The sequence below is a fragment of the Oryctolagus cuniculus genome, chromosome 8, assembly GCF_964237555.1.
Source record: "Oryctolagus cuniculus chromosome 8, mOryCun1.1, whole genome shotgun sequence".
NCBI classification, from domain to species: domain Eukaryota; kingdom Metazoa; phylum Chordata; class Mammalia; order Lagomorpha; family Leporidae; genus Oryctolagus; species Oryctolagus cuniculus.
Genome location: NC_091439.1, coordinates 9853310 through 9867514, shown reverse-complemented (window position 1 = coordinate 9867514; position 14205 = coordinate 9853310). Strand labels below are relative to the sequence as shown.

Sequence of the window (14205 nt, the reverse complement as noted above, 5' to 3'; positions counted from 1 at the left end):
AGGTCTTTCTTTTCCGTTGGTTCACTCCCCAAATGGCTGCCACTGCAGGCGCTCTGTGCCAATCCGAAGCCAGGAGCCAGATGCTTCCTCCTGGTCTCCCATGCAGGTGCAGGGCCCAAGGACTTGGGCCATCCTCCACTGCCTTCCTGGGCCACAGCAGAGAGCTGGACTGAAAGAGGAGCAACCGGGACAGAACCGGCAGCCCAACCGGGACTAGAACCCGGGGTACCAGCGCCAAAGGTGGAGGATTAGTGAAGTGAGCCATGGCACTGGCCCACGATCATATCATTTATTACTCAGACTTACTGAAATAGGAATAATGAATGAAAATGTACCTGCAACAGCTCTTTGCTGGCCCATTTAGGACCATACCTCAAGGAAGACAAGAAAATCCAGTATTTCATTAAACCCCCATGGCCACTGCCGGGATACAAGTCATGCCACAGCGAGGAGGAGTATCCCAGGAGGGCTGGCTCCCGAACGGCACAGGAACATGCTGCTTGTGGCCAGGCATTCTTGACCCAGGAGCTCCTTCTTACTGTAACTTTTTAAAAAATGTATTTATTTATTTGAAAGTCAGAGTTACACAGAGAGAGAAGGAGAGGCAGAGAGAAAGAGAGGTCTTCCATCCACTGGTTCATTCCCCAAATGGCTGTAACAGCCGGAGCTGCACCGATCCAAAGCCAGGAGCCAGGAACTTCTTCCAGGTTCCCATGTGGGTACAGGAACCCAAGGACTTGGGCCATCTTCTACTGCTTTCCCAAGCCATAGCAGAGAGGTGGATCAGAAGTGGAGCAGCCAGGACTCGAACTGGTGCCCATATGGGATGCTGGCTGTGCAGGTGGTAGCTTTACCCGCTATGCCACACCACTGGCCCCCTACTCTAACTTTATCCCAGCTCATCTCATGAGGCCTGATGAAGAGCATTGCATAAGCATTTTCTCCTTTCTCAAGCTACTCTGTTGTGTACAGTAATTGTCCTTTTCCATAATGGGATTGTCATGATGGGGACGTAGCAGTACCCACAGTTAAAAATAGTCACCTCTGTGTGTTCTCTAAAACTCATAGAACTGTACAACAGAACACTAATTTTACTGTATGTAAATTAAAAATCAGTTAAATTTAAAATTTTAAAGAATAGCTTTTTAAAAAATTAAAGACAAGGGACTGGTACTCTGGCATAGTGTAGCATTAGCATCCAGTATGGGTGCCAGTTTGAGTCCTAATTGCTCCACTTTCAATCCAGCTCCCTGCTAATGTGCCTGAGAAGGCAGTGGAAGATGGCCAAAGTCCCTGGGCACATGCTACCCATGTAGGAGACCCGGAGGAAGCTCCTGGATCCTGGCTTTGGCCTGGCCCAGCCCCAGCCCCAGCCCCAGCCCCAGCCCCAGCCCCAGCTCCAGCCATTGTGGCCATCTGGGATGGAAGATCTCTCTCTGTCTCTCCCTCTCTCCCTCTCTGTAACTCTGCCTTTCAAATAAATAAATCTTTTTTAAAAAGTAAAGGCAAAAACATTTTAAATATTTATTTGTTTTTATTTATTTAAAAAAGCAAAGCAAAAGAGACAGATAGCTCTTCCACACACTGGTTCATTCCCCAAATCCCTGTAACAGCCAAGACAGTGGAAACCAGGAGCCTGGAATGCCAGCTGGTCCTCCACGTGGGTAGCAGGGGCCCATGTACTGGAACCATCCTCCACTGCCTTCCAGAGTGTGCATTAGCAGGAAGCGGATCAGACGCAGAGGTGCCAGGACTTGCACCCAGATACTCTGATACGGGATGCAGTTGTTCCGAGCAGCAGCTTAACTCAATGCACCCCAACACCCACCCCTCATTTGCATTTTTAAGAGGCTAGAATATGGTTAACAAAGGATGTCTGGGGTATGGTCCTGCTAAATGTTTCAATACGTAAGTGCAAGTGATGTGAATGGGAACACAAAATTGCTTCCCAGCTTCCCTTGTGCCGTGGAATGGCTATCTGGCCTAGCCTAGTTCTGGTCAATGAGATATAAGACTTCTGCTAGACTGGCTTCAAGGAAAGCTATCATTTTCTTGATGACAAGGAAGACACTCAGCTAGCACAGCTCCTTTGCTCAGTGTTCTTCCTGGTGGATGTTAGATGTGATGCCAGAGGTTTGGCAGCCACCAGGCAAGCCTGCGGCAGAAAAACCAGCTGCTGAGAATGGCGAATTGGACCCTAGGAGGAGTTAAGCAACTGAAAACTTCCACCTCTAGACAGCCTGTTTTGTAAGCAAAACTAACTCCTTCTTACAATGGAGTTTTCTGTTACTTGCACCCAAAATAATCCCAAGTGAGAGAGGAAAGGTGAACCAAAACAAAAATGAAAGTAAAAAATACCAGTTTCTAAGACATCAACAGAATGAGCATATTAACAAGAGACAAGGGGCTGGCGCTGTGGCCTACAGAGAGTGCCAGCATCCCATATGGGTGCTGGTCCGAGTCCCGGCTGCTCCACTTCCAGTCCACCTCTCTGCTATGGCTTGGGAAAGCAGTAGTATATGGCCCAAGTCCATGGGCCCCTGCACCTGTGTGGGAGACCCAGAAGAAGCTCCTGGTTCCTGGCTCCTGGCTTCAGATCGGCCCAGCTCCGGCCATTGCGGCCATTTGGGAAGTGAACCAGTGGATGGAAGATCTCTCTCTCTCTCTTTTTCTGTGTGTGTGTGTATGTGTGTGTGTATGCACGCGTGCATGTGTGTCTCCTTCTCTCTCTGTAACTCTGCCTTTCAAATAAATAAAATAATTAAGGGGCCAGCCCCGTGGCACAGGTTAATCCTCCACCTGTGGTGCCAGCATCTCATATGGGCGGCGGCTCTAGTCTCAGCTGCTCCTCTTCCAATCCAGCTCTCTGCTGTGGCCTGGGAAAGCAGTAGAAGATGGCCCAAGTCCCTGGGTCCCTACACCCACATGGGATACCGAGAAGAAGCTCCTGGCTCCTTGGTTCGGATCGGCACAGCTCTGGCTGTTGCGGCCATTTGGGGACTGAATCAATGGTAGGAAGACCTTTCTCTCTGTCTCTCCCTCTCACTGTCTATAACTCTGCCTCTCAAATAAATAAATAAAATCTTTTTAAAAAATAAAATAATAAAAAACAAGTGAATATCAACTACACATATGCCAAGAAGCAGTGCTTATCACTTAGTAACTTGGTTTATTCTCCAAGACACTGTGTTGTCACCAGAGCCGCCACCTAAGCCTATGTGAATGGCACTGCTGTCGTGCACCATACGGCTCTGGGACGCTTCTCTGATCACTTGCCCTGCCTCCCTGCTGTGTTCACCTGTTGGTATCTGAAGTGAGATGCCTTGGTACTTGGAGGGGTGACTGGCGTGAGAGGAGCCCCTGAGGGAGGGGCCTGGGGACGGCAGTGGAGGCTTTGTAAGAAGGGAGGGCTGAGCTTACGCATCTCCCCGCCCCTTGCCACGTGCTGCCCTCCGTCATGTTGCGGTGCAGCAAAAAGGCCCTCACCAGAGGCTGGCACCCAGACCGTGGACCTCCCAGCCATGGGGACCGCCCGCGCTCAATAAGCCTCTGCGGGGTGTACGTTTCTGTTCCAGCAGCAGAAAGGGACAAGGACACTGCTCAGTCTCCGATGAAGCTGCTTCCTCCTTGCCCAGCCCGAGGCTTGGTGCTCACCACTCTTTATATGCTCTCTGCCTGAACGAGCTCACCCAGCCCTACGTCTTTAGTCCTCCCTATAAGCTGCTGAATCTCAAATTATAAGCTTAGCTCTGACATGAAGTGCCACACTCATATACCCAATTACCTACTTGCCAACTCCACTCCAATAAGCATTTCCAACTTCATAGATCCCAAACTCCGGAATCTACCTAATCTATTAGGATCTATTGCATCCCCAGAATTCCTAACTTCAAGCCAATGGCATCACCATCCATTGTGGTTCCCCCTTGTCCATGGTTTCACTGGCCAAGGTTCACTTACGGTGCTCAACTGTGTACTGGATGGAAAATTCCAGAAATAATTCTTAAGTTTCTGTGTGCCTTTCTGGGTGGTATCATGCAAATAGTGCCATCCCGCTCCCACCCAGGACGTGACTCGTCCCTTTGTCCAGCGTCTCCACGCAGCATATGCTACTCACTGGTTATGCACCTGGTAGCCCTCCCATTTCCCAGGTTGTCTCAGGGGAGTATTTCAACATCATGTATCTGATGTATCCATCCAAACAATCTAACTGCAACTTGGGAAATGTGTTTCCTGACCTTGAACAGGGCACTTCGCTTCCACAGTCCTGTCTTCTCGCTTAATCAAATAAAGCCATGAGAGGCTAGGAACCCTCAGATCCTTTCCATATGGAGCACTGAATGGTTTTCTGTCCTGCCCAGATAGCTCAAAAGCAAGAAACCTGAGCTTTTTTGATCTTTCATTTCTTACTGCTTCAAAACCCACTGAATAAAGCAACTTCCTGACTTCCTGAATCTGTGTGCTTTTCCTAGGACAGTCAAATCCAAACGAAAGCAGCCGAGTCAGTGCTGGGAGCCGATCCTGTGCAGCAGTGATAAAAGGAATCTGCTCCTCCCCTAGGTGTGCACCTGACTGCCCAGCAGAGGGCCGCTTGGGCGAGGCTACAGTCAGTAGAGCCCAGTGCCCCGCCTTGTGGGACAAGTCACTTAAGCTCCCTCCCTGTGCCTTATTTTCTCAACTGTAAAATGGGAATAATAACATCCTGCCCCTTAGGTCATGGCAGAAAAGTGAGTTGGTCTATGCAAGCCTGCGGGGGAGTCCCTGACATACAGCAAGTGTTGTATTGTGGTATTTCCTTGTTGCTGTTGATATATATTAAGAAAAACAAAGGGGCCGGCGCTGTGGCATAGCAGGTAAAGCTATGCCGGCATCCCATATGGGCACCAATTCGAGACCTGGCTGCTCCACTTCTGATCCAGCTCTGTGCTGTTGTACCTAGGAAAGCAGCAGAGGATGGCCCAAGTCCTTAGGCCCTTGCACCCACATGGGAGACCCAGAAGAAGCTCCTGGCTCTTGGCTTTGGATTGGCCTGGCTCCAGCAGTAGTGGCTATTTGCAGAGTGAACCAGCAGATTGGAAGGCCTCTCTCTCTCTCTCTCTCTCTCTCTCTCTCTGCCTCTCTGTAACTCTGCATTTCAAATAAATAAATATTTTAAAAAAGAAGAAGAAAGAAGGTGAGAACTTGAAGGAGGCACCCACCAAGAGTCTGGGTGGCCACTCAGGGGAATGGCTCAAGTCAAAGCTCATGCAATGCTTCAGTTCCAGGCGGAGGTGAAACAGGTGCCCTTGTGTTGTAAAATGCCCCCATCTCAGTCTCTGCCCTTAGACACGTGTTAAAACCACAGGCTCCCAAGCCAACATGCGGCTTCCCTACTTTTCCCCCAGCTGCAAAATCCAACTGACCACCCACTGAACAAGGAGGTCTTGGGGGTACATTCTGATGGATCTCTCTCACAAACGCCTTCCTTTGTCAAGGACAGATGATCCCAGGAGCAAACCCTTAGACTGGGAGAGGCTACACAACTTTCTAACTTTCCAAGATCACAGAGCTAAGTGGTGGGGCCAGGATGCAAAGCTGGGCAGTCTGACTCCAGAGATTACTCAAGCTGGTGTGCATGTATCCACGATGTTGTGCTACAACCAACCACATTTGTATTATGGTGTGTGTGTGTGTGTGTGTGTGTGTGTGCAGAAGAGAACAGAAATCTGCCCTAAATGATTTGAGAATGCCCACTGCATTACTGATAAGAGCATTTCAACATCATGTATCTAATGTATCATCCAATCTTTCCCAAGTTGTGCAGAGAACACGACCAGGAGACCCCTGGATCCCTCCCCCAGGAAACAGCTACAGGGCAGGATCAAGGAGGGGCCTCTACCCTGCACAAAATCAGTTCCCTGCTGCTCTCAGTCTGTCAACCCCCACCCCGCTGGCCACAGCAGGTGCCCAGAGAGCAGGGCTCCTGGGTTCAGGGAGAGAAAACAGGCCAGGGGCTGCCAGGGCACGTGGAGCGCAACCTGAGGCAAGTCAGTTGCCAGCGACAGCTGAGAAGGCACAGCAGGCGGCGTCCCAAACTGGAAGAGGCACCAGGACGCGGCCAGCGCCAGCCAGCGTGGAGCAGAGAGGCAGAATCACAAACAGCGGGGGTGCAGGGAGCCTGGCGGGGGGTGGGGGGTGCGGGGGGGGGCTGCTACTGCGGTTGCAGAGCTGACAGGAAAGACTCCAAGCTCACCCAGCAGCCCTGCTGAGACTCTGAATTCCCAGAAAACAGAAGTGCAAGAGGCAGGAGAAAGAATGCTGGGCTAGGACTAGCTGGCCACGTGCCCTCGTTCCCCTCCCTGGAGCCCTGTCTCCCCTGGGAGCTGACTTGGAGAGTTCAAGTTTGAACACGGTAAATTGGTTAAGGGACTTGGGCAATCATTGTGTACAGAAAGAAATATGGACACTAGAGAGGGGACCGTTATGTCACTAGACAGTCATCGGGGGTTTGCTCCCCCAGCCCCCTGTGCCAGTTCTTCTGAGACTGCACAATGGAGCTGAAGGTATGAGCCCCTTGGAAATTATTTTTGCTACTTGTTACAGATGATCTCAGAGAGCAGGCATTTGGCTGCGTGGTTAAGATGTCGCTTGGGATACCCACAGCCCCTCTGGGAGTGCCAGGGTTTGAGTCCTGGCTCTGTTCCTGATTCCAGCTTCTTGCTCATACACCCTGGGAAGGCAGCAAGTGATGGCTCAAGAACCTGGGTCCCTGCCACCCACATGGGAGACCTGAATGGAGTTCCTGGCTCCTGCTTTGGCTTGGACCAACCCTGGCTGTTACAAGCATTCGGGGAGTAAACCAGCACATGGAAGATCTCTCTGTGTGTCTGTCTTTCAGTCTCTCTGCCAATGAAAATAAATTTGAAAATATTTTTTAAAAACATGATATTGGGGCCGGCACTGTGGCGTAGTGGGCTAAAGCCTCCGCCTAAAGCACTGGCATCGCATATCTGCACCAGTTCTAGTCCCAGCTGCTCCTCTTCCGATCCAGCTCTCTGCTATGGCCTGGGAAAGCAGTAGAAGATGGCCCAAGTCCTTGGGCCCCTGCACCTGCGTGGTAGACCCGGAAGAATCTCCTGGCTCCCAGATTCAGATTGGCGCAGCTCTGGTGGTTGCGGCCATTTGGGGAATGAACCAGCAGATGGAAGACCTCTCTCTCTCTCTCTCTCTCTCTCTCTCCCTCTTTCTGTCTGTAATTCTACCTCTCAAATAAGTAAATAAGATAAAAAAAAAAAAAAGAAAGGAAAATATAGTGGTCCTGAAATCTTATACTGATAGATCAGTGTCACAGAGAAGTACCAATTAAGACAACTGTAGTTTATTTTATAAAAATTAACAACAATGGCCGGCGCCGCGGCTCACTAGGCTAATCCTCCGCCTTGCGGCACCGGCACACCGGGTTCTAGTCCCGGTCAGGGCGCCGGATTCTGTCCTGGTTGCTCCTCTTCCAGGCCAGCTCTCTGCTGTGGCCAGGGAGTGCAGTGGAGGATGGCCCAAGTACTTGGGCCCTGCACCCCATGGGAGACCAGGATAAGTACCTGGCTCCTGCCATCGGATCAGCATGGTGTGCCGGCCGCAGTGCGCCGGCGGTGGCGTCCATTGGAGGGTGAACCAACGGCAAAGGAAGACCTTTCTCTCTGTCTCTCTCTCTCACTGTCCACTCTGCCTATCAATAAATAAATAAATAAATTTTTAAAAAATAACAACAACAAATGGTTACAAAATGCAGTGTTGGGAAGGATTCAGAGTAGCCCACTTTTGTCTACAGTCATACTATACTAAGGGCGCCGGATCTCAGCTGGTCTCTGAAGCTAAGCAGGTTTGGGCCTGGTTAGTACTTGATGGGAAAAGCCCACTTCCCCAATGCCCAGGGTGAGTTGGGACTTTTCCCTGAAGCAACCTGAATTGGAACCAAGAGCCACAGAAATGAGTATATCCTTTGACACAGTAGCATTCTTGGAAACTTGAGGAAAAGTTTTTAAACAGAAGATACTGTACAAGACACGTATGGCAAGGTTACTTGTAATCACTCCAAACTAGAAACACTCCAAGTGAATCCAGTAACATGGACATGGCAAAGAATACCCTGACAACTTCAGTGAAAAACTACTCCATATGGGGACAAATACATGTAAAGCCTTTACAAAATAAAGAGAAAAAAGTAAAAGAAAATGTTTGCAAACATACATGAGGTTGGAGCAGAAGAGACTTCCAGGCAATAACATTGGGAAAGAGTGGAAGAGAGCTTTTTGATTTGGGCAAAGCATGGAGGTCATGGAGCTGGCAGGTAGATGCCACTCCACTTGGAAGAGGTCTGAATGCCAGGATCAACATGGATGAGGTGTGTCAGCTCACAGACAACCAAAACCCCAAAACCATGGGAGGCCATTATTGTAAGTAAATCATTCTTGGGCATTTTTCTATCAAATTATTTTATATTTTCAATTGAAAGGGGGAAGATGTCACATGGTTTTTAAAAAAATTAGGTATTTATTCGCTGTTAATATTTAAGCAACATCTTCCCAGAGTCCTGTCTTCATTACATCAGCTTCCTCTGACAACCAGAAAGACTGTCTTAGTCCACTTCCTGTTCAGAGCCATGTGTCTTCCCAGCCACTGACCCGTGAACCAGTTTCCTGCTTCAGGGATGCCTCCAGTGACCCACTCATTTGCATCAAGAGCAGAGAGAGGTCCAAACACTGATCCGCTTCCCCAGTCACCTCTAACCCCTCACCTACCTTCTCAAGGAAGACTCAACCCTACTGTCTTCCAGATTGTACACTATTTTTAAAATGAATTTATTTTTTATTTAGTTAGTTACTTTAAAAAGAGGAGGAGGAGAGAGAGAGAGAGATTGCTCTTCCGTCTGGTGGTTCACTTCCCAAATGGGCGCACAGCTGGGGCTGGGCCAGGCCTGGCTGAAGCCAGGAGTCTGGAGCTCCATCCATGTCTCCCACGTGGGTGCTTTGCCATCTGAGAAGCTCTTTATAAACGTTGACCCTGCAGACTGGGGCTTCGCTCTATAGAAAGACTACAAAGGTAGCAGGGTGTTCTTTAACTATATGGGGCTGCCATGTTGCCGCCTGAGACGCCGGCAGTCCACGTGAGTACTAGTTTGAGTCCCAGTTGCTCTATTTCCAATCCAGCTCCCTGCTAATACGTCTGGGAAAGCAGCAGAGGATGGCCCGAGTGCTTGGGTCTCTGCCACCCACACGAGAGACCCAGATGGAGCTCTAAGTTCCGAGCTTCAGTCTGACCCGGCACCGCCATTACAGCCATTTGGGGCACAAACCAGCAGATGAAAGGTCTCTCTCTTTCTCTTTTCCTCTTTCTCTCTCACTCTGCCTTTCAAATAAATCAATAAATCTTTTTTTTTTAAAGCTAGAGTTATAAATCAATAGATAATTTTACAAACTGCTACAGTTCTAAATTTGAACAAGTGATGGAAAAATCATAATCTCTTTGTCTATCTGAAGTTATGATTTTCTGAAAAAGATTTATTGATTTATTTGAAAGGCGGAGTTTACAGAGAGGCAGAGGCAGAGAGAGAGAGAGAGAGAAAGAGAGAGAGAGAAGTCTTCCATCCACTGGTTCACTCCCCAGATGGCTGCAACAGCTGGAGCTGTGCCAATCTGAAGCCAGGAACCAAAAGTTTCTTCCCATTCTCCCATGTGGGTGCAGGGGCCCAAGGACTCGGGGCCATCTTCTACTGCTTTACCAGGCCATATAAGAGAGCCGAATCAGAAGTGGAGCAGCAGGGACTTGAACCGGCACCCAGATGGGATGCTGGCCCTGCAGGCGGTGGCTTTACCCGCTACGCCACAGCACCAGCCCCTGAAGTTATGATTTTTAAATTTGCCTTTTAACCAGACTGACTCATTTCAGTAGATTTTTGGTGACTCTATAAACCAGCCAAAATTAAAACAATCTGTGAATTGGTGAAATAATCTTAAAACATCAAATCAACCACGGTTGGCTCAATGACGGTCATAGCCAGAATACTGTAAGCTATTTGAGCATCCATCCATCCATCCATCCACTCATTTCTCCACTCCAGATCAGTACAAGGGAAGGGCTGTGGACATGACAAACCACTGGGGAAGGCACAGAACATTATACAGTCCTCAAGAAAAGAGAAACGGGAACGTCAGACTGCATTCTGTACATCATTCCTTCTGCTGATCGCAACGTGCAAATAACTTCCATCTTTGCAAAGGACAACATTTGATCCTTCTTGCCCAAGCTTAGCGTTTGGCTTCACGAAGGCTGCACATTACGCCAGCCTCACGCTCGCTCTCACACGTCTCCTCGATGCCTGGCTCCCCAGAGCGGAGAGGCAGCTTCTACTCAGAGATAGCGGGTTTCAACTGGTTTGTCTGACACCCTTCGTGCCTTATTAAAAATGAACACTTGCTATTTGATTTGCTTGTCGCCACCACCGGCCTACGATTGTTTGCTTTCTCTAACACGGTTAATTATCACCTGTAACATTAAATGTCGGAGGGTATATAACAACACTTGGAGCTGGGGAAAGTCGTGATCTCCAAGAGAGTTTATCCAGGTGATAAAAGTGCCGTTCCATTTTTGAGAGTCTTAAATTAGCATGTGTCCCCAGAGCTGGGTGGTGGGTTGCCTTTATAAGCACACTCACACACACACACACACACACAGAGCAGGCTCTTTTTAGGCACTTCTCCAACTGTGAGTTTAGCAAGGCTTCCTGCTAGCGGAGAGACAGACAGAATTACAGCTCCAAGCATTCCCCGGCCACTGATCCAGCGCATGTGTTATCATATTATACACTGTAAACTGATTCCTCACCCCCGCCAACGGGGCACAGCCTGCATTCCAAATATCCTAGGCTGGGGACGGTGAACTGTGAAACAGAAATATGCCTGCTTTCCCCCTTTCATTTGATAAAAGCATGAGTAGGCTTGCAAAACATGTGGATTCTAAAAATATGGTTTTTTTTTTTTATTTTTGCAAACATGGAACAACCTCCAAATTCTGCACAGACTATACGCCTTGAAGATCCACAGTCTCCTCAACTGCTCGTGTCTCTTCCAGTCTCGCGGCGAACGTTGGTTATCAGGAACAGAGGGGACGGAGGGGAGCTCACTTTCATGATAATAAAGTGACTCTCATTCTACCGCTGAGAGACACCAACCGTCTGACTTGGCATCATCTCCTAGAAGAGAAAGGCTAGCATTTCCGTTGATTTAATCTTTACTTATAGATTTGTTAACAAACGTGGCTAAAACTTGTCTTCCTGTTTGTGACTACTGAGGACCAGAAGTGGAACTTGGGAAAGAAAGAGCGAGTGTCACGTGCAGGCTGGCCCTGGGAGCACCCTGAGGACTCGCAGGGGGTGGACTGCATCTGCTCAGAAGCCCCAGCCCCACAGTGTCTTCAGGGGCCCCAACCTCGTTACTATGGTGATTCTTTTTTTTTAAGATTTTTAAATTTATTTATTTGAAAGAGTTACACAGAGAGAGGAGAGGCAGAGAGAAAGAGAGAGGGAGAGGTCTTCTATCTGCTGGTTCACTCCCCAGTTGGCCGCAGCAGCTGGAGCTGAGCTGATCTGAAGCCAGGAGCTAGGAGCTTCCTCTGGGTCTCCCACGTGGATGCAGGGGCCTAAGCACTTTGGCCATCCTCCACTGCTTTCCCAGGCTACGAGCTGGATCAGAAGAGGAGTAGCAGGGACCAGAACCGGCACCCATGTGGGATGCGGCGCTTCAGGCCAGGGCGCTAACCCGCTGTGCCACAGCGCCGGCCCCACCATGGTGATTCTAGACCCTTCCAATCATTTCACATCACAAGGTCTCCATTGTTTCTTTGCAGGGTGAGCAGTTAGCACACTCCTTTTTAAAAATTAACCATTTTTAACTGACATAGAAATTATTTATGTTTTTCACAGGCACCATATATTTTGAATATGTATACAATGTTGCAGGGCTAAATTGAGCTAATTAACATATGCATTAAGTCACCCCAAATCCACTCGCAGCCATTTTCAAGAGCAGGGTTTCTTAGATGCTAAGAAACAGCCACCTATGCACACACAGGGACAAGGAGGTAGTTAAGTGCTTAACGCCACAGGGTGAACTGCCACAGCAAGTACTCCAACTTTATAGAAAAGAGCTCTGCATATTTTCAAATTATTGTACATGTTAAGAGTGCTAGCTGGTGGCAGCTAATAAAGAAATACATTCTGGCTGACGGCATAATTACCCCACATTATGGGAAGGTGGTCTGGGATCATGGGGAGGTTTCTCCACGGGGCCTGGCTGGCAGGAGCAGCTCACGGGCAACAGCTGAGTGACGAGGCGAGGCCCCGAGATCCCCAGGTCTCCAGTTCTTTAACAGCGAAATGGAAAGTTGAAAGATGTTGACATGTGCATTTCCAGGTTGATTTCTTTGATCCTGCTAATTTAAAAGCTTCAAGGAGTGGAAAGAGTGCTTGAAAGAGGAGAGCGTATTATCAAAATAAAGAAACTCTAACCTTATATAATTTTTTAAACATGCAGTTATGTCTAATTGGGGAGGCAATACCTAAGGTTATAATGAGAAAGAACAATCTAACCCTGTTTAAGTATAATAATCTTTTCATTGTCTGAGAAGTCAAAGTATGAACAACGCCTAGAAAACCAGGCTTAGGGCCAGCACTGTGGCTTAGTGGGTAAAGCTGCCGCCTGCAGTGGCCATATTCCATATGGGCGCCGGTTCGAGTCCCAGCTGCTCCTCTTCCAATCCAGCTCTCTGCTATGGCCTGGGAAAGCAGCAGAAGATGGCCCAAGACCTTGGGCCCCTGAGCCCCTGCACCCACATGGGAGGCCCAAAAGAAGCTCCTGGCTCCTGGCTTTGGATCAGCACAGTTCCAGCTGTTGCAACCATCTGGGGAGTGAACCAGCAGATGGAAGATCTCTCTCTCTGTGTCTGCCTTTGCCTCTCTGTTACTCTGTTTTTCAAATAAATAAATCTTTAAAAAAAAAAAGAAGAAGAAAAGAAAGAAAACCAGGCTTAACTTCTATAAGCAATAAAAGGGGATTCTTCTTAAATATCAAGATATGTGTATGTATATATATGTTAGCAGTCACCCTTGAGAAACCTTCTGCTGTGTTTCTAGGTCTCCTTTCACGAAAGATACTTTGGTCAGCATTTTGCTGTCAAAACCACCGACTCTAAGCAGCTGGACTCCTGCACAGAACTCTGGAACTCTCTCAAAGGAATGAGGTCTGCGATGGCTGGCTGTGAGATGACAGCATTCGAGTGATCCTTTGCAGAACGGCTGGAGAAATTTCTCCTGCACAATTTTTTTTTGACAGGCAGAGTTAGACAGTGAGAGAGAAAGACAGACAGAAAGGTCTTCCTTCCGTTGGTTCACCCCCCAGATGACCGCTATGGCCGGCATGTTGCGCCAATCCGAAGCCAGGAGCCAGGCGCTTCCTCCTGGTCTCCCATGCGGGTGCAGGGCCCAAGCCCTTGGGCCATCCTCCACTGCCTTCCCGGGCCATAGCAGAGAGCTGGACTGAAAGAGGAGCAATTGAGACAGAACTGGTGCCCCAACCGGGACTAGAACCCGGGGTGCCGGCGCCGCAGGCGGAGGATTAGCCTAGTGAGCCGCGGCGCCAGCCTCTCCTGCACAATTTTGAGGAGGGGTGTCAGGTAGTGGCCGGCAGGGACACACACGATTTTAAGTAGGAAGGCCAAGGTTGGCCTCATTAACAAGTTAACGTTGGAGCAAGGGTTAACTTTACCGTTATCTTGGAGATGAGCATTCCAGCCGGGTCCTGCGGCAGGACAGTGTTTGTAAGAGGTCCCTGTGGCTGGAGCAGGGCGAGAGGCAGTGTATAGATGATGGGAATGGAGAGGAACGGCTGGCGTGGGGGCCAGTGCCTCAGAGTCATGATGGAACGCTGGCCTTTACCTAGCAACAAGACAGGGCATAAGGGGAGGGTTTCAAGCAGAGTGATGTGGTCTGACATCCACCTCATTGGAATCCCTTTGGCTCCAGTGTTGAAAGTGGGTGAGTGAGGGCAAGGACAAAACAGGGGGACCAGCTGGGAGGCCGGCACAGTCATCCAAGCTAGAAGTCACAGTGACTTGGACCAGGCATTAGAATGGAGAGACTTCGGAGTCACATTCCAGATTTTACAAGTAGCGTCA

General features: G+C 49.0%; 1 protein-coding gene across 4 annotated transcripts in view; it reads right to left on the bottom strand.

Moving 5' to 3' along the window:
* The window catches only part of TMEM131L (transmembrane 131 like), a 199845-nt gene extending 185884 nt beyond the window's left edge, over positions 1-13961 (bottom strand). For all 4 annotated transcript variants that reach the window (XM_051819931.2, XM_051819934.2, XM_051819932.2 and 1 more), the window contains exon 1: positions 13797-13961. In XM_051819931.2, the coding sequence (XP_051675891.2) occupies positions 13797-13946 (150 nt within the window). In that variant the 5' untranslated portion in view covers positions 13947-13961. The remainder of the gene's footprint in view (positions 1-13796) is intronic.
* Between the last annotated feature and the right edge of the window lie 244 nt (positions 13962-14205).